This window comes from Alexandromys fortis, unplaced genomic scaffold, assembly GCF_014885135.2.
Source record: "Alexandromys fortis isolate MF-2015 unplaced genomic scaffold, M_Fortis_MF-2015_v1.1 scaffold_18, whole genome shotgun sequence".
In the NCBI taxonomy this organism is placed as follows: domain Eukaryota; kingdom Metazoa; phylum Chordata; class Mammalia; order Rodentia; family Cricetidae; genus Alexandromys; species Alexandromys fortis.
This window is the reverse complement of record NW_026067897.1, coordinates 15417049-15443654: the sequence shown is the minus strand read 5'-3', so window position 1 is coordinate 15443654 and position 26606 is coordinate 15417049. Positions and strand designations below refer to the sequence as shown.

The 26606-nt window shown below is 48.4% G+C and overlaps 1 protein-coding gene across 2 annotated transcripts in view; it reads right to left on the bottom strand.

Moving 5' to 3' along the window:
- Epb41l4b (erythrocyte membrane protein band 4.1 like 4B) overlaps window positions 1-26606 on the bottom strand; it is a 144707-nt gene that overhangs the window by 4975 nt on the left and 113126 nt on the right. Inside the window, exons 19-24 of one of the 2 annotated variants that reach the window (XM_050164953.1) lie at window positions 23801-23868; window positions 22147-22245; window positions 18729-18915; window positions 15803-15880; window positions 6117-6188; window positions 642-787 (exon numbers count right to left, since the gene is read on the bottom strand). In XM_050164953.1, coding sequence (XP_050020910.1) covers window positions 642-787; window positions 6117-6188; window positions 15803-15880; window positions 18729-18915; window positions 22147-22245; window positions 23801-23868 — 650 coding nt within the window. The remainder of the gene's footprint in view (window positions 1-641; window positions 788-6116; window positions 6189-15802; window positions 15881-18728; window positions 18916-22146; window positions 22246-23800; window positions 23869-26606) is intronic. The other variant, XM_050164961.1, reaches the window with a different exon arrangement.

Sequence of the window (26606 nt, the reverse complement as noted above, 5' to 3'; positions counted from 1 at the left end):
CACACACACACACACACACACACACACACACACACACTGACTTGTTTGTCTGCTTCCCTTATGCCCATGTACAAAGTGCAAACCCTAGAGTGTTAGGACTGTATGTGTTTGGTTCACTGTCCAACCATACCACTAGAACACAGGGTACCACCTGGAGACCTTTCCTTGCAGGCTAAATGAATGGAAGAATGAATGGGAGGGACTTGGAAGATGGCTCAGTCAGCGAAAGGCTTGCCTTGGAGGGATGAGGACCCGAGTTCCAATCTCCAGCACCCAAATAAAGCCTGGCTTGGTGATATGTGTGTATCTGTAATCCCAGAGCTAGGGAAGTAGAGACAAGCAGATTCCTAGTGCTCACTGGCCAGCCAGTCTAACTGAATTCACGGCCTCTAGCTTTAATGAGAGACTCTGTCTCAAAAATTAAGATAGAAAGCGATTGATCATGAGACCACCCAGTGCTGACCTTTGGCCTCCATATATACAGATATACATGTGGCCTCTCACATACATATGCACACATTCACATGAACATGTATGTAATACACCACACACATCCACACACACACAGACAAGGTGAGCCAGAGTCTAGGTCTGACTCCCTGTCGCCAGGTTACCTGTGGGTACCCACTTACGTGACTCACCTGGCTGCCAGAGAGACGGGCTTCCGGGAGGTGTAGATGGTCTGGACTGTGGACACGGTCTCTGTCAGTGGCCGCAGGGTCGCGGTGGGAATCAACGGGGAAGACTGGCCAGGGCAGCACTGCAATTTGTTCTCTCTAAAGTCTGCCTGGAGAGGAAACAGACAAGAAAGATCAGTCTCCAGGCCCACCCTCACGCTGTCAGCGGCTCCGCTGGCCTCGCTGTGCCGCTCTTGTTATCTTAATAACAGCTAAAGTCATCGCACCCTTTCAAATTATCTTAAACGATCTTGCTCTGTGCCAGACCCCAGGCTAAGCACCTTCCATACGTTATCTCTTGACAGCCTGTAAGACAGAGATCATCTATCACTGCATCTTAGAAGGCATCCTTTGGAAGGTGCATCGTTTCTGTGTGCACCACGGGAAAAGCGAAACATGGTACTCAGACATCGCTATGTTATATTGTGTAGTAAACATTGTGATCGCAGGGCCGGAGCGATGACTCAGTGGTTAAGTGCATTTGCTGCTCCTGTGGAGGACCTGGGTTCAATTCCCAGTTGCTCTGGAGTTACAAATGGTTATGAGCTACCATGTGACTGCTGGGAGCCAATCCCAGGTCCTCTGCAGGAATAGCCAGCGTCTCTCCAGCCACTTCTTTTTTTAAAATACATACTTATATATATATATGTATATATATAAATATAAAAGATAAAATATGTAATATATAATATATGTGTGTGTATGTGTGCATATATACTTGATTTGTTTTAATGCTGGTTCTTAGTTCTGAATTTTGAGACATTTACCACCCAGCTTTCTAAAGACGCTCTGATCTTTGAGTGCACAGGTTCCCTTCTTGGTGATGGTACAGAAGAGGAGCTGTCTTTGAAAGTCTGCTGCAAAGAAGCACAAAACCCTGTTTGTGTCCTAAGAGGGAGACTAACTTGTCTGAAACAGAGACACACTGAGGAACGATTGCTGTTGGGTCTCTGTCGAAGCGTCCCTTTGGAGAAGCAGCTCCCCACGCCAGTGTGTCACGTGTACAGGCACGCACATGCGCGTCTAGCAGGTGAGGCTTGCTACAGAGAACTGTGTGCAGGTGGCACTCACTTGAGCTGTTGGTCAGGTCGCTCTGACTCACCAGTTTCCAGGTACACAAGGAGGATGGAACCTCACGGCCTTTCTCAAGTTGGGGGAGACCATGGGCTTTGCTGTGTTCAGTGAGATAAGGGGCGGTGCTGTGCTTCCTTCCACCGGAGACTTTAAGGACCGAGTACGCGACTTGCTTCTCTCTTCCTTTAGGCCATCGTGACTGGTGCTGCTCCACACAGCAGGCAGCAGGACCATAAGCCTGGGCAGCACAGAGCAGAGCCCTCAGGATGCCTTTGAGATGCAGGAAGTCGGTCTGGGTCTTGTTTAAAAACCCTGGCCTGCACGGCATACCAGGAGGCCCCAGTGAGTGGATGGTGGGGGGGGGGTGGCTTCTGGGGCCACTTCCGAGGCCACTGACAGTGCAAAGGCACCGGCGGATGGATAGAAGAGATGAGGTCCCAGGACGAACGCCAAGTGTGTCAGCAGTCGCGACACTCATTACTGTTGTGCGCCCATGTTGTGGGGGAGGGGAAACGACACCAGTTACACGTAAGAATATCCTGAAGCAGCGGCAAGGTTTCTTATTAAGCCCTAACCCTTATCTTTTTTTTTTAAAAAAATACTTATTTATTTATTATGTATACAATATTCTGTCTGTTTGCCTGAAGGCCAGAAGAGGGCACCAGACCTCGTTACAGATGGTTGTGAGCCACCATGTGGTTGCTGGGAATTGAACTCAGGACCTTTGGAAGAGCAGTCAATGCTCTTAACCGCTGAGCCATCATCTCTCCAGCCCCCTTAACCCTTGTCTTTTAAACTATCTCTTAAATGATGGGCTGATGTGTTAACTTTCAGTGGAAGGAAACAGGCAACAGAGGAACACGGCAGGTTAGGAAAAGGAACTCGGGCTAGACGCAGACAGGGATCATGTGAGGAGGACTTGTGGGTCTAGGTGGAGTGACTTTAGTTTCTGGGTATGGAAATCTAATACCACGGCCCGAGAGAGGTCACCTGGTTGATATGGACCAACATTCTCTACTAGAATCAATGAAGAAAACTCAGAGTCAAACAGGGACCGGATCCACTGCCAGCTCAACTTTGGACTGAGTCCTCTAGAGCTGTCAAGTCCCCTGCAAGCAGGACAGGCCTGGGAGCTTGTAGAGCATTTAAGTTTCTTGTCCTTGGATAGAAGCAGCCACCTTATGAAGGGGTGAGAATATTAGGAAAGAGAGGCCACGAGTTTGGCGTCTGTGGCCAACCGGCTGTCAATCCCAGCTGTCTTTGCTCTCAGCTACTCCCCACATCTTTCAAAGGCCAGCACATCCTGCAGGTTTGCCCTTTCTCACAGTCCAGGCCTCTTCTAGGCCCTCAGCCTTATGGTTTAGATGTGAGCGGGTCACCAAAATGAGTCCTGTGTTGAAGGTTTGTTCCCCATATGAAGAGAAAGGTGATGGAAGCAAGCAAGAAGGAACTCACTTACTAACCATCTCCTAGCCGAGTGGGCTATCGGGAAGTGGGAGCTAGTGGGAGGACGTGGACCACTGGGGGCGTTGCTTTGGAAGGTGTATCTTCTTCCCAGGCCCCTCCTTGGCCACTTCCTGCTTCTGGCTGCTGCAGGAGCAGCTTTCCTCTGCCAGCCCGTGCACTATGCTGTCTCTGCTTTGTGTTAGGCCTAAAGAGCCAGCTGGCCATCTGTCGAGACTGCTGAAGCAGTGAGTCCCAGGGACTCTTTCCCTTTTGACGTTGTTTTTCTCAGGGACTTAATCACGGTGATGGGAATCTCAGCAAATGGACTCGCTGTCTGTCTAGGTTCTGGATGGCGGACATATGGCAACTATTTGTCCCTCTCCCTCACCAATTTAGCATCTTCCCAGCCACCTAAACCTCTCTCTCAACTGCACACTTCTCCCTGCCTCTCCCATCAAAATCACTCAGGGGCAAGCCCTTCGCACACTCTCTCTTAAGCTACTGCCCTGGAGTTATTTCTAGACTACAGTTCTAAACCTGTTCTGTCTGGACCCAAATGCTCTCCCACTGTGATCACACAGCGGCTTCCCCAAAGCGTCTGCCCTGTCGCCTCCCTGTTCCAGCATCTTCCAAGGGCTTCCCATTGTTGTTGGGAAAGGGCCAGGCACGGCTTTGCTCCTACAGCACTTGCTCCTCCTTCTCTCACCCCAGGCTCCTGCCCTCTGGATTCCAGCTCCCTGTCCTTTCCAGCCCCTTGAACGTGTGGCGGCCTGTCGCTCCTCAGGTCTCCAGTTCATGCTGTCCCCTCCGTCTGCTCCAGCTGCCTTGGAGCCACTCTTGCCCAGTTCTTAGCAAGCCCACTGTGACTGCTGACATTAGCTTCCAGCTCCATCTGCACCCCCAGCTTTCAAGAAGGGCTTCTTGCAAGTGTGTCTCATCACTGCCAAGGCTGGGAAGGACCAGAGGGCTCCCATCATGACCAGCTGAGGGAAGTGGAGCCGATCTTCCAGCTGAGGATCTACGCCTAGCAAAACTGCGGGGTGGGTTGGCTGGACAAGCACCAGGCAATGGCACGGGACATCTTGAACTGTACAGAGTTCAGGTAGCTATTCCTTTCATTAATGTGAGCTCTTGACCCTAGAAATAAATGTCCTAGGCAACTAGTTTCCCTCCACATAGAGATGGCCAACAACCTTCTCACCTCTGTCTATCTTTTGAAACCTTCCACACCATGGGCTGAAGCCTCCTTAGGCAGTGACCATGAGCTAGATTACTTTGAACTCAGGGCTGGACCTCAGGCCCCCTGGAGACCCTCCAGGGAAGGCAGAAACTGAGTCTCAGGGATCACATGAGTCCAGAAATGCATGTTTCAACCAGGCTATTTCTTATTACCATTCCTAGGGAGATGGCTCAGTAGGTCAAGTGTTTGCTACAAATGAGGACCTAAGTTCTATCTTCAGAACCTACGTTAAGTAAGGCATATGTGGTTGTGCGTGCTTGTGATCCCAGAACTGGGGAAATGGAGACAGGAGGATCTCTCGGGCTCAGTGGCCAGCCAGCATTGGTAAGTCAGTGAACTCCAGGTCTAAGAGAGACCCTGTGTCAAGAACTAGGTGGATGGTACCAAAGAAATGATCTCTAAAGTGTTTATTTCCCTTTCTGTCTGTCTGTCTTTCTCTCTCTAACACACACACTACATACACTTACTGCACACATGCACACAAACACATGTATGTGTGCACATCCTCAGACATGAAAGCAGATGGTCTGTGTGATAAAGGGACTTACCAAAGACCACACATCATTATCAAGATGCAGATCCAACCCACGACAACGGAAAACAGGTATTAAAACAAATACCCAGCACACACGACAGCACTGTTTCTAATTGCCAAAAGTGGACACCACCCAAATCCCCATGAATAAGCTGATGGGTAAACAGATTACAGTAAAAGCATACTGCAAAATAGCATTCTACCATAAAAAGAAAGGACGTGTAGAATCATGCTCCAAAGTGGATGGGTCTGAAAACACGATGCTAAGAGAAAAATGTCGCTGGGCCACAGGGGCACACGCCTTTGAGACTAACACTCAGGAGGCAGAGACTAGCCTGAACCACAGAACTGGACCCTAAAAGCAGACATGAGACAAAGGGAACCACAGAGGATTAGTGGGAACGAGGAGGGGCAGGTACCCGATATACAATATACACTTGTATGAACCTCTTTAAAACTAAAATTTAATTTTTAAAAATCTCGTGTGTTTTTAAAACAGTGGATAAAAACAGAGCTGAGAGCCCCAGTACCCACAAAAGAGCTGGACTGGCATGGTGGCTTGCTTGTGATTCTAGCTCTAACGGCAGAGACAGGGATGCTTGGGGTAAGTTAGCTAGCTAGACTAGAGCAACTACTGGTGCATCCTGGGTTTGGCAAGTCTTTGCCTCAGTAAAGGGTATGGATGGTTACCAAAAAAAAAAAAAAAAAAAAAAGACCCCCGGCATCAACCTATGGCCTTCACACAAGTGTGCACACCTGTGTACCTGCACACAAGCATGTATACACAAACACACACACACATCCACACTGAAAAAAGTAGGTCTAACCCTTATCTAATCTTTAAAACTACCCAGACATTCAGTGAATTTTGTGAGTACCCAATGCCCTGGAGAGGCAATGGAAAGGAGAGACAGAAAATACTTGCCTTTCTCTCTTTCAGGAAGGACTCTCAGAAGGAGAGGGAGGCAGTCATTGCTCCACAGACAACGCAAATGCTACTGAACAGTCTTAATATGGTTCATTTTCTATAGTGAATTTCACCTTAAGTAAAACAGACCCCAACCTCCGTGCCCTCTTGTCCCCACAGCCTTCCCGGAAGGAAGTAAAGGCTTGCGATGCGGCCCTGACATCTACGGCTACTCACAGTGAACTGTGGCCCTGTGATGAAGGGATCAGGAAACGGGTTCATCATCGGTTCTGCCGGGAATGTTTTTATCTTCAAAAAAAAAAAAAAAAAAAAAGGACAAAGGGTTATACAACTTCATGTCAGCAAACATTTTGCAGTCTTTACCGGTAAACCTTCAGAACTGAGAGGAAGGATCCCAGACAGTTCAGGGGCCTTCATCTCCCTGCAGTGGAGGAGGCAGGCTTGTCTGTCTGCCTGGGTTACATGGCATGGCATGTTTGTCTTGCCTAGAACTCCCTTTATGGGGACCTTCAGGTCTCTGTGTCCCAGGCCTGCTTCAGAAAAGGTTACACTCCAGGTAGATGAGGAGGCAACCTCAATGGACCTGGGGATGACCTCTGAGGGCTTCGCCACAGCTGTGGGACATGGCAAGAGGCTTCTGAATGGTCTATTGGGGACGCAGGATATCTCAGCTGGTGGGGCCAATTTAACCAGAAGGCAGTCCCTGACAAATGGCCTGCATTGTTCAACCCCTGAGTAGCAGAACTTCTTGGGAGAGCACAAAGTATCTGACCACTATGACCTCTGGGAACAGAAGGTAACGCACTTGGAAGTGAGCAAAGCTACTTTCAGTGAGGCTGACGCCCCAGCCGGCAGTGAGGCTAGGTTCCCTTTCTTTCTCTTTTGTCCATTTCATCTCTGGCTTCTTGGAGGTCTTGGAAAGGGCTTATTTCTTTGAGCCAGTGTACACCAGGAAAGCCAGAGATCGGGCGATTGTATCACTAGCTCTGTCTGTAGTCCTCAGATCCAGACAACACCTTACACCCGTGCAGGCAAGGACTGTTGAAAGGCACACAGACCAGGCCTGCCCAGGGGCAGCAGCTTTGTGTCCTGTGGGATCTTGCTTGTGGACTCCAGGACAGTACCTTGGCACGCCCATGCCGTTCTAAAGGGGAGGGAGGCACAGGGACATTGCTACCTAGACTCGACTCAGGATCTGATTTCAGAACAGGCTGAACAGGTGTTCGCCACTATGGGGGTGACAACATCTTTACAATGTATATACAGTGATGTTCACCCCAACCCAGCTTTCCTTTTGGTTAGATTTGTTCAAATGAATACCCCAAAATTCCCAGAATGAGCCCCAAGCTTCCAAAGACTCTTGAGCCAAGACCTGGCAGTACATTCTCTTTGCCTGGTCTAAAAGGGTGACACAGCATTTGCAAACAAATGTCACAGAGAAAAGAAGTCTGCAGGTAAGCTCTCAGGCCAACCAGAATAGACAGGAAGTGCTTCCTTATGGCTGTTAATAAAATGTGGAAGTTAGCTTCAGACAAGCGGCCTTTCAGGGCTGCCTAAGAAACTACATTCCCATGATGCCCCAGTGCTCACTGGCACAGCAGAACACACGGCATTCTGGTGGCACTTTCCAACTCTGGAACCATTTCAGAAGGAGGCAAAAGCCAAAGCCATCCTCCATCACTCCAAAGGGTCTAGACTAAGGAAATGAAACCCCCAGACACAAAAAACGCTCCATGGTCCCTGAAGCAGTGACCAGTGGCAAATAGCACACTTCCTAACACGAGGGACTGAGGCCCACGGTGCCCCTTTTGCTGGATGGAACATAAGTGGCCACGCAGGACGAGAAAAACGGGAACACGGCAGAAACATCACAGGGCTACATGAAAGGAGAAAGCCTGGCTACTACCACTTAACAGGTAGAATTATGAATGAACATGGATAAACAGAGGAAAACATGCAAAGATAACAATATGCACAATCAGGGTTAAGATGGCTCCTCTTACGTCATCACGTAAGTCATGTCATGACATCAGTAAATAGAGGGGAGGGTGAATTTAAAACTTTATTTGTCACAGGACAGACACTTAGGACCCCAGAAGGTGACTACCAGGGTGTATATTCCTTTCTGGGCAAGTATCTTCTCGTCAAAGTTCTCAGGAAGCAAACGGCTCTTGGTTCTTGAGAGCTATGGAGGAAGTGGTAGGGTAGGAGCTGGGCGTGTGTGTGTTGGTTTGGCCAACCCCAGCTGGACCCCAAGTTCCCCCATCCATCCAGGGATGACAGCACCCAACAGCAGGGCTCTTTGGCGGTCCGGCATCCAGCGACTGCCTCACCTGGGGCTCCTGCCACCTCACGTGTCCCAGCAGGCCCCCACCCTGCCAGGGTACCTACCAGCCTCGTTTTGATTGGAGGGTACATGCAAACTCCAGTGGTCTCTTCCTTCATGGGGAGAGAGAGTGGAGGAGAGCAGCGAGAGTGGGCACAGTGGGGACTGCTGGCGGGCTCTGCCTGCTCACGAGGGGAGGAAGGAAGACAGGGAGGAAGAGGTGGTAAGCCAGGAGGAGAGAGGAGAGAAGGGAGGGAGAGGGGAGAAAGACAGCACAGTGCAAGACGGATCTGGCAACCCAGACTGCTCTCAAGCCAGCATTACCCATGGCTGCTGTCTAGCTGCTGCTAGCCTCTGCAGGGCCACCTGCCAGACCCACCCATTGCCCTCCTCTCTGTCCCTCTGACCTCTCTTCTCCAATGCATGAGCAGAAGGACAAACCAAACCCCTTCCCAGGGTTGGCAGAGCTAAACTATCTCCCTGAGCCAGGAGCATAGGACTAGGAGCAGTCCCCACTCTGCCCCCACCCCCCGGCCCCCAAACCCAGAAGAGCATCACCAGGGTTCCGAAGCATTGCCCAGGCCAAGTCACGAACAGAGCCATGAGTTAGCAATGGCAGGCATGAGAGCAATACGCAGGCTGGCCATACACTTGAGAACATTTGCCTTCTACGCCCAGGGCCTTCCCACCCTCAGCCAAGGAAGGGTATTGCCTAAGGGGTGCAAGTGGGAGAGGGTCCGGTCAAGGATGCCAAGAAAGAGTTACACGCCTAAGAAGCAGAGTTCAGGATCTCATACTTCTGGCTCTCTGCCATCCGGGTTCAGAACTCAGACAGAGCCTCCCACTTTTCTCACCCATGAGTCCAGGTTTAGGGATCCCCTACTGGAAGTGGGGGTGCCCTGTTACTCAGCTGGAAGACATACCAAGCATTGTGGAGCAAGTGCCACACTTTGGGGATGCGGGGAGGGATCTGAGGAGTGCCACATGCCCAGCAAAGGTACAAAGCTTGTTGGAGTGAGGATGAGGATGGAGACAGAAGATGTTCAGGGTTAGGAAGCTAGGACTGCCGGAGGGTTAGTGTGGGCTTCAGGGAGGGACCACTCACTCCAGAGAACAAACACATGCATCGTTTAGCTCAGGAAACTTGGCAGCATCCCACAGTGAGGATTAAAATACAGCCTCTGGGTAGCTCTCACTGAAAAGAATGATCAAGGAAATTACAGGCCGCCTTCCTTCTCTAAATCCTTCTGATTCTGTCCTCTGATAACCACAGAGCTGAGCAGCTGCCAGGGGCTTTCACAGCCATAACCTCCTCAACAGTCTGGCTCCGCATTCACACTTGGGAGCTGCAGAAACTGTTTCTGCAAAGTTGGAACCCCAGGTTGTCACCCCCTCTTTGTTGATTGTTTCTAAGTCTTTTCTTCAGAGCTAAGTGAATCCATATTAGCCACCTGCGGGTCGAGTTTACCAGCCTACTTAAAAATCCTCTTCCTGTTCTCTTTGGTCCCCAAGAGAGATCCTACTTGCTTAAGAAGTCCCAAGAGAATGCCTGTAGGAGGCCGGCTGGCATCATGACCCCAGGGTGCCCGTGCTCCAGCTAGAACCAGCCACACCTGGGGACCCTCCACACATACCTCCTCATGTAAGCCCTTGGGCCCTTGCTCCTGCTGACAGTGGCAGGAAGTTAGCACAGGTTTAGTGAAAGAAATAAAACCTGTCACAGATAACCAAGAAACATCACAACACCTAACTGTCAGGATTTGGACTGATGATGATTGGGAGTGACTCAAGACTTTGTCCAGCGCTGGACTTTTATGGTAAATGCTGATCATTGCTCCAATACTTCTGACCTTCCTAAATAGTCGCCTGGGTAGGTGTAAGCAAATGAACGTTCCTGGACTTCTAGTAAATCCACAACCTTGATTCTTAGTCAATGGGCAGGAATCAATAACAGGGTACTTTGTCTATGCCAATGTGCTTTTTCTCCTGCCTCTTCCCTTCTTGCTTGGGGGCATTTCTGCATCTATTACACCATATTTTGGAACAGATAATTAGCTTTTGAGTTTGAAAATGTGACTCTCTGGGAGCATGGAAAGATTCTTGGCATCGATAAGTAATTGTGGAGTTGTGGGGGTTTCTTTTTCCCAGGCTCGGAAAAGGACATTGCTGGTCTGAGTAGAAAAGAAAGTCAGGCAGATAGAGAAGGGAAGACAGTCTAGAATACCAAGTGATGAGGCCCCAGTGAGCTATCGCCCTCTCTACAGGCCTAAACTGGGAACACAGACTAAAGGGTAAAGAAGACCAGAGTCCCTGGTCAAGTAGAGCTAGGGAGGCTGTAGGTCCCAGGATAGACTGATGGCCGGTAAGTAAAAACAGTGATCCCCCAGAAGCCCCATTAGAGATGCAGAGGGTATCTTAGATGCATCTATGAATACACACAGTGAACTGACCAGTCTTCTTTACACCCCTCCTGAACCCTGGGGAGCAAAGAACCATGGACACCTTGACTTGAGATTGAGGGTCAGCCCGCTTAGAAGAATGGAGTTCAAAACAAATACTAAGTTGTTGAGCTAACTGGAAACCCAGTCCTGACACCCCACCAAGGCCTGAGCCCATGTCCCATGTGGCCTTCCTCAGAGCAGACCAATGTCTCCCAGTCATGTACACACTTCACTGGCATGCCATGTTCCAGGACGCAGTGCCTCCGCTTTGTGGCCTTGTGGCTGAGGAGTTTATAAGACACACAGCTTAGAGCGGGGCAAGCCCCCCCCCCCCAGGAAAGATTCAAGAACAGAAAGTGGACAGATGTTTATGATCTGTGACCAGCAGGAGGTAGTCTGACTGGCTGACCCAATATGAGGCAGGGCTCGGCAGGGCTCTGCGTGCCTAGAGTTTTCTCTCTCTGTTTTTCGAGACGGGGTTTCTTTGTGTAGTTTTGGAGCCTGTCCTAGAACTCACTCTGTAGACCAGGCTGACCTTGAACTCACATAAACCCACCTGCCTCAGCCTCCTGAATGCTGGTATTAAAGGCGTGCGCTATCACCACCCAGCAAGTTCTTTTTTCTTCCTTCCTTCCTTCCTTCCTTCCTTCCTTCCTTCCTTCCTTCCTTCCTTCCTTCCTTCCTTCCCTTGAACCTGGATACTTTGAAACACTCCACAGATACTGGGCCAAGATGGAGAGCCCTAACACGGCATTAGTTCTCATAGAATTTTGGTGGAACATTACTAAATGAATGCCAGAACATCTGGTCCTTTTCTTCCCTCTCCATTTCCTTTCTAGTGCTGGCCTGGGGATTCTGGGGTATTGTAGGCATCTCAGCCAGGAGGAGAGAGGAGACTGGAAAGGGGGTTTGAGCTTGGAAGATGGCTATGGGAGTTCACTTGCTGTGTGATGAGGGGACTGGACAGAGGCTTTGAGCTTCAAGGTGACTGACTACAGGAGAGAGGTCACCTGCTGTGTGACGAGTGTCAGCGTAGAATTCTAGCATTCTTGTCTGGTAAAGTGCAACCTTCCTCTTCTGAAGGGAAGATCCAGAGGGAGGGAGTGGCCGGGGCCAAGGGTACAGATCTGGCAACCAATAAACCTTTCCTCGTCCAGGCCGAGTCTCTCAGACGGCAAACACGACCTCCTCCATTTTCATGTCTCACAAGGTAACTGCGGGGACCCAACAGAGCTGAGGCTTTGAGACCATCCCAGAGCTTCCTCCAAGCCTAGGCTCTGGAGCTGAAGTTGAGGCCAGCAGACCTGGCAAGCTTCAAGGAAGAGGGACTGGTAGGGGGGGCAAAGAGACATGTCCTGACTCAGTCACCCGCCACGAGGCCTGGGTTCTAATTTCAGGCCTGATGCTGATTTGCTGTGTGAGTTTGAACAAGTACATATCCCTGTCTGAGCCTTGGTTCCTATGTCTGTAGGGGAAAATTAGGATGGAGTGGCCCCGAAGCCCACTGCCACTGACAGGATGGACAGAAGCCAGAAAAGGAGCCGTGCTTCCATGGTTGTTCCCCAACCTCAATTCTAGGACACAGATGTGGACACAATTACCGACACAGTGGTCCCTGGGAGCAGCTTTCCCAGTCCCAAGTGCTGACTCCACTGAGCTGTCCACCGGTAAAGAGAGACAGATGCTTCTCTACAGGAAGGGACATGAAAGGGGGCCAGGCAAAGGGAAAAGCGGACTGCCAAGTGTCCCTTCCCCCTCTTTCATTCCTTGGCACTCACAGAAACAGGATTCACCCGGAGCAAGAGAAGGTCAGTGCCTCTGGTGCCAAGGAGTGCGCCACTGTCCTCTACAGAACCCGTGGATGCATGCTTACACCTCAAGGCATCTGAGTCACTGTGAACCTCACTGGGCAGCCGTCTCACAGCAGCCCGAGGACCTCAGCCACATATACAGTATAGCATCCCAGACCCCATTTGACAGCTAAGTCAGAGTAGACAAGAGATGCAGAGAGGCATCCCAAAGGGAGTAGGTGACAGTCCCTGAAGGAGGACAGTCCCTCTACACACCATGGGCTATTTCCTGTCTAATCTCAGTCTGCAATATCCAAGCCAGATCTTTTGAGTCTACAAGTAATTAAATCTATATAACCGAACATAAATTTTCAAGAGGAATCCTATTACCCTCATAAAAAGTCATGATGCATTTTAACCATGGTTTTCTTTTTCTTTTCCTTTTCCTTTTTTTTTTCCCCCTGAGTCAAGCTTTCTCTGTGGGATGATCCTAGCTGGCTTGAAACTTGCTTTGAAGAACTGGTCTTGAACTCACTGAGATCTGCCTGCCTCTACCTCCTCAGTGCTAGTATTAAAGGCGTGTGCCTCCACAGCCCGACGTAACCATAGCTCTTAACTATGGTCAACAAACTGACCAGGGTTCTTAGATCCACCAGGCCCTCTAGTAAATTAATGCTTTATTCATGCTGGCTTTTTAAAAAGTCAGGGTCTCACACAATAACCCAAGCCAACCTGAAATTCACGGCGATCTTCCTTCCTCAGCCTCCCAAGGGCTGGGATTGCAGGTGTGTGCTATTATGCCTGGGTGAGACTATTTTAATTGTCAACCAAACGCCTCCTCTTTGTTCTGTAAAACCCAGTGGCCCCAGGCAGGGAATAGCAGCTTACACAGGCACATATGGTGTCTACTGCGGCAGAACTGAACAGTTTGGAAGTTGCCCATGAGTCCAACTCAGAGGGACCACTTTCCCCAGCTCCTAAATCCCGCTGCATGTAGCTCCTTGCTGCACGTGGTCCTCAGAACTTAGCTATCTCCTCCATTCTCCCTCCTAGGTTCTCACCCAAAGAGTTTCTAGATCTTTCCGGCTAGTTGCCCTCCAGCTGAACTGGATGTTCTCAGGTAGCTGCCAGGCATTCCCATGAGGCCCTCCTGGACAAGAGGCTTCAGCTGGGAAGTATTTGGCAGCTCCTGACTTTCCTCCATGCCCCCTCTTCTCCTCCCCTTCCTGGAAATCACTTCTTTGCAAGGTGGCAAATTCCCCAAAGAGAAGGTCAATCCAATGCAGAGAGCATAGGAGGAGGGGCCAGATCCCAAGGTTCCAGATCCCATGTGGTCCTGTGGGATTTGCATATTACAGGACTCAGTTTCTGCATCTGTGCAAAAGGCTGATGAGGTCATCTGCTGTGGTTACTCTGTTGGGAAGGCAGGGGGAAAGGGTACTTTGGTCTTGGTAACTCATCTAACAAGAAGACCATGAGTCACCATGACATACGCTCAATTGTGATGGTCCCCAGAGCAGGGTCTTCCTTGGCAGCTCTCAGCTGCTCTTAGACTGGTCCAACTTGCTAGGCAAAAAAGATGGCTGTAGAAGTGACAAGCACTGTGTCTACCCAGACTCTCCTGGAAGTCTTCTGAAGAGTCCTTTCTCTGCAAGTTGATGCCCAAGGACTCTCCATTCTGGCCGCTCCCTAGGCATCTTCTATACAGCTCTTGCACGGCGCTTGGCCATTTATCAACCTGGCCACCCTCTATTTATCAAGCTGCCCTCTAACCTGGAGCTATCCCATAACAAAGTCCAAAGCTCTCAGGAGATAGGTACTTACTTAGTTCCTATTTTACTTCATAGCCCAAATGGTGACTTATGACCAGCCCAAAGTGGACCATGATTTATGCTCAACTTTATTGAGATATCAAACTGAGCCTAGCCAAAAGTTATTTCCAAGTTTGCCTGTATTATCTAATAATACTTTACAAATATTTGTGTTGCCCTCTAGTCTCAAGTCTCTCTCTCTCTCTCTCTCTCTCTCTCTCTCTCTCTCTCTCTCTCTCTCTGTGTGTGTTTCCCTCCCTCCTTTACTCTTCCTTTTCTAAGGACTTCTGTGACAAACAATGACACCCTGTTATCCCTGGTTTAGGGAAGACACAATACTATTAATGACAAGATTCTTAAACGGGAAGCAGAGAGCTGAAGATGCAGCTCAGCTGGCAGATGCTTGCTGGGTGCTCAGGAAATTCTGGGTTCAATTCTCAGAACTGCAAAAACAAGGCATGGTCACATACGTATATATACAGCTGATATGGTGGGTTGAAAAAAATGGCCCCAGAAGGGACTGGCATTATTAGGAAGTGTGACTTTGTTGGAATAGATGTGGTCTTGTTGGAACTATGCCACTGGGGAGGCAGGCTTTGAGGACTCATTTATGCTCAAGTGACACCCAGTGTCTCAAACCACTTCCTATTGCCTATGAGTCAAGATGTAAGACTCTCAGCTCCTTCTCTAGCACGTCTGCCTGCCTGCTGCCTTGCTACCAGCCATGATGAGAATGGATTAAACCTCTGAACTGTAAGTGAGCCACCCCAATTAAATGTTTTCCTTGCTAAGAGTTGTCGTGGTCATGGTGTCTCTTCACAACGATATGAACCCTAACTAAGATAGCTGGTATCCCAGAACTCAGAAACTAGAGGGAGGAGGATTAGAGGAGGGTCAAGGGTATCTCTGGCTACACAGCAAGTTCAAAGTCAGCCTGGGCTACATGAGACCTTGTCTCAAACAAAACGAAATACAAAATGGTTGTGTGTGGGGGGGTGAAGATTGGCCAGATACTAAAGTAAGAACTTGCCTCCCTGACTCCTTTGGTGCTCTGTCCTCTAAAAAGGGCTTCTCACCTGCAGAAATCCCACGAGGGCCACTATCCCTAACGGAAGACCTGTATATGGGAAAGATGATGATAAGGCATAAAGGGTCTGGAAAGCCAGCGAAGAGCCTTGAGCCAGTGTTTCAGACCAGATGGATTGCCAAAAGCAACAGCACGAGATGGGCGGGCATGCAGGGCACAGCCTGGGAAGCCAGGAAGCTGAGACCCAAGCATGGCAGAGCCCTGTTACACTTGAGGAGCAGCGGGCAGGCACAGGCAGGACCCCTGCGGCCATCCCTTGAGGAGAAGGAGCACCCCTTCATCAAAGGCCCCCAAAGTTAATGGGGCTCCTGGTGTCTGACCCTTTGTGAGAGCTTCCAGGATAAAGGAAAGCCCTCCAGCGGCAGTAAGAGTCCACCTCTCCGTTCTCCCACTGCCAGACACCTACGGGCTGTGGTTTTTCCAATTTTAGAAAAATAAGAAGTTTACCAGAGGAGTGGCTTCTGTGAAATCCATCAGCAGGTCACCTGGCCCCAAGGTAAAGGTGCCTCCGTGGTCAGAGGGACTCTGTGAAGGCAGAAACATCCCCAGTTAGCGATGCCAGAGCAGGCAACAGGGCTCACAAAAAGGGAAGTGGCTACAATTTTCTACCAATGAGATGCTCAGGGTGCAACTTCTATCCCTCGGCAGTGTACAAAATAGCCAGACTGAACCCCAAATTTTAATCTGCAAAAGCTGCAAACTACTTTCTTTAAGTGCTTTGAGTCTTTTTTTAAATTGGTTTTTGGGGAAATGCTTTACAGAGTCCGTAGAATACATAACTAGAACAAAGAAGCCATCCTTCACAGAGAGTCAGGCGACCTGAAGGAGCTAAATTGACTAGCGGCATAATAATAGGATGGATGCCTGAGGAGGTCGCTAGAACCTCTGAAGACTGTTCAAGGGAATGTTTTGTCCTGCCTTGGGGTCTTAGCTGCCCAGGTAAATTCTAGGCTCATTGAGGAAGTGCAAAACACAACTCACAGTTCATCAATTTGACGTAGGGCCCTAAACTAGAGAGAGGCCAGGAGAGGGAGCCCTGGAGCTTTTGAGAGGATATGGTTGCTCCCCATTGCACACTCTCCTCTGTAATACTGCAGCCTGGTCTTCAACCAGCTGTGGGATACGGGGAAGAAACCTGTCTCCCATTTGACACACTGTAAGAAGAGTCCCAATGCCAGGCAGTGAAATAGGTATGGCTCACATCTCTAATCCTAGCACTTGGGAGGCTAGGGCAGAAGATTTTCCGTGGGTTCAAGGCCCATCCTGAGCTACAGAGTAAGTACTAGGCTAGCCAGTTATGTAGCAAAACTCTACCTCAACAAAACAAAACTCAAAAAAGATTCCAGGATTCATTGTATAGAATGCCAGAGAGCCTTGGTCTGCATCGGTCAACTCTGAGGGGTCCCGTCATATTTTAGACATATATGGAAATGGCCTTGGGAAAGATGGACCTCGTTCATACAGTATATAGGCCTGGAACGTTGCTGTTTACAGACTGGGAGCTGCACAAGCCTCAGGGATCCAATGGCCATCACGAGGCCCAGCGAGGTTTCCGTGCCAATCTGAGCGTTGCTGCCGACTTTCTCATCTTCAGGAGGAGGAGAAGCTAAGGCTCATAGGAAATGGGCTTTCAAAGAGACTGCCCTTTGGGAGCTCTCGCTGGTGTGTGAATCGGGGAGCCTGAATCCCCTGGAGCTCCCATCTTGCTGCCAGGGCACCTGCTCCCTGTACACATCTTTCCTCAGGAAGTCGCATGGACCACAGCCATCTTCGACTCAGCATGTACTTGGACAGGAACAGATTCAGTTGTATTTGGACCAATCCCCAAAGAGTGACCGATGACAGAGTCACACGGAAGCAGAAGAATGCTTCATGAAAGGCCTCTGCCACCAGCATTCACGTTTGCATTTTCATGAAACTGCAAACTGACAGACTGGTATTTCTCATTTCCAAACTATTAACACACTGTATCCAATATAAGGTATGGGATGCAAACATGTCTATATTTTTATTTCTCCAAATCGTCCATCATAGAGTGGTGTTGGGGGCACTGCTCTTCCCTTGACTTTTATTATATTTTTTTAAGATTTATTTATTTATTTATGCACACAATGTTCCTCCTGCATGTATACCTGCAGGCCAGAAGAGGGCACCAGATCTCATTGCAGATGGTTGTGAGCCACCATGTGGTGGCTGGGACTTGAACTCAGAATCTCTGGAAGAGCAGCCAGTGCTCTTAACCTCTGAGCCATCTCTCCAGCCCCCGACTTTTATTATATTTTAAGATGCTTTAAAACATATTTTATCATTTGAAGTTACATTTATTTGTTGTATGTGTGCGCACATGCATACACACACACACATGCGTGTGCACACATATGCCATAGTGCAGATATGTAGGCAAGAGAACAACTCTGGGGAGTCAGCCCTCTCCTTACCCCATTTAGGTCTTGGGGATCAAATTCAGGTCGCCAGACTTGGAGTCAAGCACCTTTAGTTACTAAGCTATCCTACCAGTTTTTCAGATGGAATTTTATTTGTCTGTTGTTTGTTTGTTTTCAGGACAGGATGTCACTACATAGCCGTGGAAGGCTGTCCTGGAACTCACTAAGGAGACCAGGCTGGCCTTAAACTCATAGAGATCCACCTGCTTCTGCTTTCCAAATGCTGAGACTAAAGACGTAGGCCGCCATACCTGCCTTTAAAGCCACACAACGCCACACAGAGATATAAAACATTACCCACAAGAATCTCTTAAATGTACCCTAAGGCACAGTGCATGCTTTTAGTTTTATATCATAAAATGTCTCTCATAAATAGTTGTCATATATTTTGCTCTTTTTTAAATTAATTTGTTTGTTTGTTTGTTTAAGACAGGGTTTCTTTGTATAACAGCTGACTGCCCTGGAACTCGCTTTATAGACCAGGCTTTATAGACTCACAGAGATCCGCCTGCCTCTGCCTCCCCCAGTGCTGGGATTAAAGGCGTGCGGCATCACTGCCCAGCCGCTCCTTTTAGTTTTAATTATCAACTCTTTTGCCTTGGAACCAACCTTACTCTCATTTTAAACCGGCTTTGCTTTTTTAAAGATAGGTCTCTCATTAACCTCAAACTCACTGTATAGTGGAGGAGCTCCAGAACTTCTGATTCTGCCTTCACCCCGAGTCAGGATTATGGCTATGTGCCACTGTGCCTGGTCTGCCTGTGCTGGGGATCAAATACATGGCTTTAACTCTACCAGCCAAGCTAAACCATCAGCCTGGTTTTACTGCTTGTGAATGCGTGTATGCATGCATCTTTTATGCAAAACTCAAATACTCAAGCATTTGCCATTCACTAAGTGTGTATTATGCCTCAGGCTCTTTCCCATACCTTGGCCCCTGGAGACAGTGGGCTCTTGACTTCTGACTTCTGAGGCGAGCTGACTTTCTGGATTTTGGGGGACGCCAGTGGCACTGAGACTTGAGTGGCAGACATCGTGGTGTTTGTGGTTGTGGCTGTGGTGGCTCCCACTGCCTCAGCCAGGTCTGGAGGGAGGTCATCTTCATCACTGCGGTTACTAAAAGCACATATAGCTCTGCTCATTACAATAATACACAGGCTGTGAGAGGGCCGGGGAAGGGAGGGAGGGGAGGCCAAGGCAGGAGGCCGCGGCTCTCCAAATCGACGCTCACTCAATTGCAAGCTTACAAGACAAGATACAAGGCCAAAAGCCAGTGTGTGTCATCGTGACAAACCACACATAACATGATATTTATGATTTGAGCCACTTCTAAACAAACAATTCCACGACATGACATGCAATCCCAGTTGCGAGGCCACCCCACTATATATTCCCCAACCCTGTCCCTGTCTCTGTGAGGTTGCCTATCCCCGAAGCTTCATGGAAGCATGTGATGCTTTCAAAGTCCAGCAACACTGTGGTATATGTCAAAATGTCTTGGCCTTTTATGTTGAGAAATGTTCCATTGCATGGCCATACCATAATTTCTTAGTTGTGTGTTTATGAACCATCTCATCTCATGAACCATCTCTCTAACCCTTATTTTAATTTTTAAAGATTTTTTATTAGTTATTATTTTTATTCAGCTGTATGTGTGTGGATATATGCATGTGCCAATGGAGGCCGGAAGTACCAGATCCCTCCCCATAGCTGCAGCCACAGGCCATCATGAGCTACATGACATGGACGCTGGTACCCAGACCTCTGCAGTACAGCATGTACTGGAGCTGTCAGCCTTGCCAGGTTTTTACCTTGTTTTTTAAAACGTTAGTCATACAATGAGTGACACAGTAGAGGGGGGGGGGGTGAATTTTTTTTTTTTTACCTTACATAAAAGTGCTCTAACCCTAAAAACAGAATCACTATTTGTTTTTACATAAAAAGCCATTTTTAAAAACCTAGCTCATTTCTTACAGTAGGAAGTCAACCCACAGTGCCTAAATTAGGAAAAACTCCAAATCTTTCTTTCTAAAAAGAAAATTTTTTAAAAAATGTTTTATTTCTCTCTGTATGTATATGTACCATGTGTGTGCAGCTACCCTCAGTGACCAGCAGAGGGCATCAGATCCCCTGGAGCTGGAATGACAGGCAGTTGTGAGTCACCTCATTGGGGGTCCGAAGGTAGCAAGTGCTTTCAACCACTGAACCATCTCTCCAGCCCCCTCTTAAATAAAAAAAAAAAAAATCTTTTTTTTTTTTGCCTTAGGATTTATAGCATATTAAGAACTTACAGCACATAAAGAAACATTTAAAATCCAGTAAGCCTCCAACTTTACTTCAGTTTCTGAGGTAATTCATGATAAATTCATAAAACTTGGTTGCTGCTTTACCAATGCAGCCCAGGCTAGCTCAAACTCCTGGACTTCCCACTGCTGCCTCCCTGGTACTGAGATTACAGTCATGTGCCGCCATACCTGGCCTTCAAACACTGTAACAGGTTTCCATGGAGAAGATCTTTGCCTTGGAATTCTTTTTTTTTTTTTTTTTCCTGAATGCAGAAGTGCAAAGGGGAAAGGAATTTTTTTTTTTTAACAATGGCCAATTTGGTGATTAGGTGAAATTTTCTATCTTTCCAGGCCACCTATAGTCAGTCATTATTTAATATGATTACCTATCCCATATGGGTGGTAATAACATTCTGAATTCTAAAAGGTAAAAGGAAAGGCAAACCCTGCCAGCCTTGTCCTGGGGGAAGATGTTTGTGGTTTAATATGTTCCCCAGAGATCCTCAGAGGTGTAATTATCTGAGTTCCAGCCACTCTGGCTCTTCTAGAAACACTGTTGCTATATGTCCCCAGCTTTTCATCAGGGCTGGGGAGGGGGCACGTGGCTGCACTTAAGTCCCCTTGAGCTGCCTCTTTACCTTCCCACAAGGAGCTAATGGCACATTTCTGCTTGAACATGCCTCTTTACCTTCCCATGGACAGCTAATGGCACATCTCTGCTGGCTGTTTGGGGATGGCCTCTGGCCCTGTACCCCCACTTCCCTCTGCATCCTGGATCCCTACAGTCTTTGGCCAGACCCCTCACAAAATCCCTTGGATGGGTATGAGCTCACTTTACAGATAAAGGGAAAGCACTGGAAGCCAGACTGGTGTCACAGACCTGTAATCCCAGCTACTCAGGGGGCTGAGACAGGAAGGTCAGAAGTTCAAAGTCTACCTGGGCAATGCAGGGAGGCCTGCCTCAAAACAAAACGGGAAAAATGGACTAGAGGTGTAGCCCTATGGTAAGCACCCGCTTTGCACTGGCGAGGTTTCCAATACTGCGAAAGAAATGAAGAACAGAAGAGGTGAAAACGGGACTGAAGACACAGCTCGGCGTTAAAGCATTTGCAATCCAAGCCTGAGGACCAGAGTCTTGATCCCACGTAAGTGTTTGGTGGGTCTTGTAGTCTCCGAAAGCATAGACAGGGGCCCCAGTGCATGCTGGTTAGCGACTAACCATATCAGTGAGCTTTGGGTTTGGCTTTGCCTGATATCAACCTTTGTCCTCTAAATGCACATACAGGTGCACACGCCCACATGTGAGCCCCCACACATGCAAACATGCAAACACAGACATACACACAAATGGAAGGAAACTGGGTAGGTCCTGACATCATTTGTGGCCCCTTGCTTCTCTCTGGTTCTGCTAAGCATTTTACTATCGAGCCAGGGGATACGGAAGCAGCTTCTCTTATGGCCTCAGGTGGTTCCTATCTTAGTAGTCATTCACCCATGCCATCCTCCTCCACAGTGTGAGCTGGGCCTAACAAGGTGTCTCCAATAAACAGAACATGGCAAAAACAACAGGGTGTCTTGGCTGTGATGAGGCTATGCAAGACTAACCTTCCTCTCGCTGGCATTCTCTCTCATGTTCTGACAGAGAAACCTTTCAAGACTGTAAGCTCAGGGTAACCTGGGTCCGACAGCCTCCTTGGCTATGGATTCTGATAGCAAGCACATAAGGAATCCTCAGAGGTGACCAAGACCCCAGGGGACAAGCTGTAGCCTTGTGGGAGACCCCAACAGAGAAGCCCAGAGAGGCTCTGCCAGACTCCCAGTCCTCTAACTGGGAGGAGGCAAGCACAGAATGCTGGGAATAGTTTACTATACCACAGTCAATGAGAACAAGGGTGACCACTGTGTGATGTTTTTATGAAGAAAAACTCTGGTTCTAATACAACCTAAATGGGACTTAAACAAAGTCTGAAGGATGGCCATCTGAGAGGGTGCCTGGGGCAGGGATATCACTAAATGTTCATGTATAATGGGGGGGCGGGAGGTAGACAAGTGTAGAACTCACAAACTGTATTGTCTTGTTAACTTCCTCACTCGGGGAGGCTTGATTTCTGGCTTCTCCACAGCTGGCTGAGCTGTTTCCACACGTATAGGAATGGGGCTTCTGGAGACAAAGCAAAGCAAAACAAAACAAAACAACAACAACAAGTTAATGCCCTTGTATTATTCTTCAGAACTGCTTCTCACTTAATAGGCAGCTTATTGGTTCTGATGGTTCAGAAACCCAATTGCTCTTGACTTTCTGTTCTACTTAATAATTGACATTATACTACAAATGCAGAAAAGCCCAAAATCAAATAGACAAGCAAAAATTATAGAGATGAGACCATAGCAAGTGGGGAATTACATATAACTGGGTGACATATCAAATAAAACTGCCTTGCCTCCAAAGCCCCAACCTCAGTATGAGGGCTTGGTTCATAGCCAGGTCTTGCTGTGAAATGAATGAAGAAAAAAACCGGAGCTAACACAGCTTTAGCTCCCAAGATCTGGTAGCCATGATACAAGGGCTGTAACTATAGTACATAATAAAGTTATGGCTAACGGTAAATACTATATCCAAAACATTTTAAGTGAGAGGATTAAACTGAATTTGTAAGACTTGACAATGGGGCCTTTTAATCAATTTCAGTCATCTTCCTAGCCCCAAAGTGGCGATTTTAAGGAAAATCTTTAATATATTCTTATGGTCATAACTAATTTCATATTTTTTAAAAAACAGCAATCACCTCCTAACACCAAAGAGTCATCGAAACAAGGTGAGGCCCAAAGCAAGGGACCCTGGCAGATCAATGGACACTTCCGCACGTCTGTTTTCTCTTCTACTTACTGTCTGCTTATGTGGTATGTTTGTAGTAAAAGCGACTAGCAAACGCTTGTTGGGTAAACATAGGAAAGAATGAATAAGGAATTTGAGTCCATGTGCTGAATTCATGGTTCCCTAGACCAGAACTGCAGGGTGACCATACGCGGTCCCTAAAACGACCACACCTCCTAGGGTTCTCAGCCTGATGCAGGGAAGATCATAGATGTAAGAGACAGAGTGGAAGCCTGGCTGAATGCAGGGTACCATCCCCACCACCATGACATGGAAGAGGTCCCAGCAGCAGGCCAAGGGGTAGGGACCAGAAGGAAAGCAGGGAGAGACCTGTCAGGAGGAAATTCAGGCTGAGTTTACTCCAAAGGCAATGGCAGTAACTAAAGGTTTTAGTCCGAGGAGTGGCATTATCAAGTTAGCATTGTAAAAACGTCCTCAGAGCCAAGAACGTACTTGGGGGAGAGCCAGGATACTAATGATCTACAATAAGAGACAGTGAGCAGAAGCCACTGGGAAGGGTCCTCTTTCCCGTGTTACCGAGGACGACTCCCTTCTAAGCCAGAGCTTTTCAGCACCTTTGCTGGAGGTCAGCTCTGCAAGCTCCAGAAACCACTCAAGGAGGCTGAGCTGTTTGCTAGCACGGCAGGCTGCAGTGTTCATCTGGGACTAAGTCACATTCCCCAGTTTAAAGGAAGGCTTTAAACTGGTTTCTTCGGGCCCCTATTCTCTCTGCTTTGCTTCGGAACTCTCTGCTCTCGCTACCCAGTTTCCCCAGGAGCCATACTTCCAGCATAACAGGAGGACACAGCAGCATTCCCCATTCAAATAAGAAGCCACAGACCTTACGTTCGTGTCCTGAAGACTTGATTTCTTATTGATATTTACAAAGGTGGGCTCCTCTTTTCCAATCTGTGGAAGCAAACAAATCAGTCAAATGTAACGTAGCTCGGCGTGTTTAAAAATGCTTTCGGGTCCTCTGCATCCGAAGGGTTGGAGAGCTGGGAAGACCCACAGAGGTAATTCAAACTTACTCTCGTTAAATAATAAACAACGACAAAGACGCTTTCTCGAGTCATTCGTGCTGCGGACCGAGAAGCGGTCATTCAATGCAGCCAGTCCCGGCAGTCACACTTTCATTGAGCACTTCCTATGTGTCCGCTCCTTCCTGAATGAGAGGGGGGTGGTGTAGGAAAAGCAACCCCGCAGTTCAATCCCTAATGCCACTCTGTGTATCAAGAACAAGACTGGGCTACATTTACAGGTGCAGCTTTAAAAAGGATCTTGGAATCCTGTACATTCAAGGAACAAACCCGGAAGGGATGATGTCATTTGATTTTGATGCAAGTCTTATTTTCCTCCCTCTGGTGAGTCCCGAGAATGACAAGGGAGGAAGGGACACCCACACAGCCAGCTGAATAGTATGCACACCGGCAGTCCGTGGGGGAGATGGCCAGCCCACGGCCCGCATGCTCGCCCTCTGTACATCGGCAGTCTGTGGGAAGATGACCAGCCCACGGTCCTCGTGCTTGGCCTCTGTATACCAGCAGTCCGTGGGGAGATGACCAGCCCACGGCCTGCATACTCTGACTAGGTGTTCACCAAAGATGCCAAGGAGACTGACTTGGAGGGTACTGCCTTCTTCTTAACCTGCTGCAGCTGTCCACAGATGGATGCAGCCCCGCCTCCTGTCAGTCTTTTTCAGGGGCAGCATCCGTCAGCATCCGGCAGCAGGACTGGCTTCCTTTTCATATACCTGAGCTCTGCAATGACCCCACAGGGAACTGGTGCTCAACCCCTGGCAGGATGCTGGGCTGCATACCAACACCTTATGCCCCAAACTCTCAAACCACACCAACCCAGGGATTCCTACGGTAGGGTCTGGTGTTCCTGAGAACACTGTTTCTGTGGAGGTCGGTGGGAGCCATTTACAAAGTGGTCCACGGCATGAGGGTGACAGAAAATAAGGCAGATTTCTTCCCTGCAGGGCTTCTTGGAATCTCTAAGAGGCTCATATGTTGCTTTGAAGGGAGCGGTGGGGTGGCTGTACGTCATTCTAGCACTCTAAGCATCCGCCAGGGCCAGCACTCCGGGAATTACTGATCTCACACCTGCCTCTTTCCTCCGCTGCTTTAAGGCCCTTCCACTATCTCTCTGTTCTTCTTTTCTTTGAGTCTTCCCCATTCCTTCCTCACACTTTCCAAAGTGAAGTATTTTTGACACAAAGTACGTCTTCATGAGTGCAGAAACCTGGATCCCCCACAGAGAATTCCTGCAGCAGGAGAGCCCTGGGAGCATGGCAGAGCTTCCTAATATGCATTGTGCCAACTCCGTAAGCTATGAAAAATGTACCAGTTTCATTTGCTTGGGGAGAGTACAAAACGGCATACGTGGAAACAGCAATGGGCATACAATTAAGGCCACCAGTTGTGACTGGAACTTGAAATAGCTGAGTTTTAAAAAATGCTTTTATTACACTTACACATGCGTGTGTGCTCATGTGAGCACTTGCTCAGTACGCACATGGAAGCCGAAGGACAACCTGGCGGAGCTAATGCCCTTCTTCTACCATGTAGATACTAGCATCGTCCGGGGTTGGCACCATGTGGCTTTATCACTTGAGTCACCCCGACAGCCCTGAAACTGCCCAGCTGAAGGTGAGGAGTCAACCTGACTATCGTGGAAAAAGTGTCACCGCCATCACCTACACCCCTCAGTGTCCCCAGCAATTCACTCCCTAGCCTTAGTCTGTAATTGTTCTTATCTGTACCTCTACGAGATGACGGCAGGCATTGCATCAGAGCTACATGGTGTCCTTTAATCTTCACAGTTGCCTAGGGTGGTGGCTTTTTACCATGTTTTTGTTTGTTTTGTTTTGTTAACTTGTGAGTGTATGAAGGGTATTGGTGTGTGGTCTATGTGCATGAGTGTTTACAAGGGCACAGAGGCTAGAAAAGGGAGTTGTGTCCTCCTTAATCACTGTCCACCTCTGAGGGCCTCTTGCTGAACCTGGAGCTAGTAGCCTTACAGCCAGGCTGGCAGCAAGCAAGCCCCAGCAATCCTTCTGTCTCCACCCCAATAAGTGCTGGGGTTATAGGCGTAGATGGGATGACATAGGCATGTATATGCATGCTGGGATCCAAATCCCAGTCCTAAAGCTTGCAAAGAAAAATACTTTTAATTAATCTCTGAGCTGTCTCTTCAGCCCCAGGAGAAGAAATCATACTATGTTGTCCCAAGCTGGTCTCTAGCTCCTGGGCTTTTTGAGACCTCCCTGTCTCGGACTCCCAAGTGCCTGGGACTACAGACTGCAGGCATACATCACCACCAGACCCAGTTAGTCCCCAGTCTCTGTACCAAACAAATGAGGCTCAAAGAAGGCAGGAAACAAGTTTAAGGTAACATCACTAAGAACTAGATCAGGACTCAAACCAGAGCCAGCGGTTCTCAACCTGTGAGCCGTGGCCTGTTAGAAGTCGAAGGACCCGTTCACAGGGGTCACCTAAGACCATCAGAAAACACAGATTTTCTTGTGAGTCATAAGAGTAGAAAAATTACAGTTATGAAGTAGCAATGAAATAATTTTATCTTTGGTAGTCAGCACAGCCCAAGGAACTGTATTGAAGGGTCCCAGCATCAGGAAGGTTGAG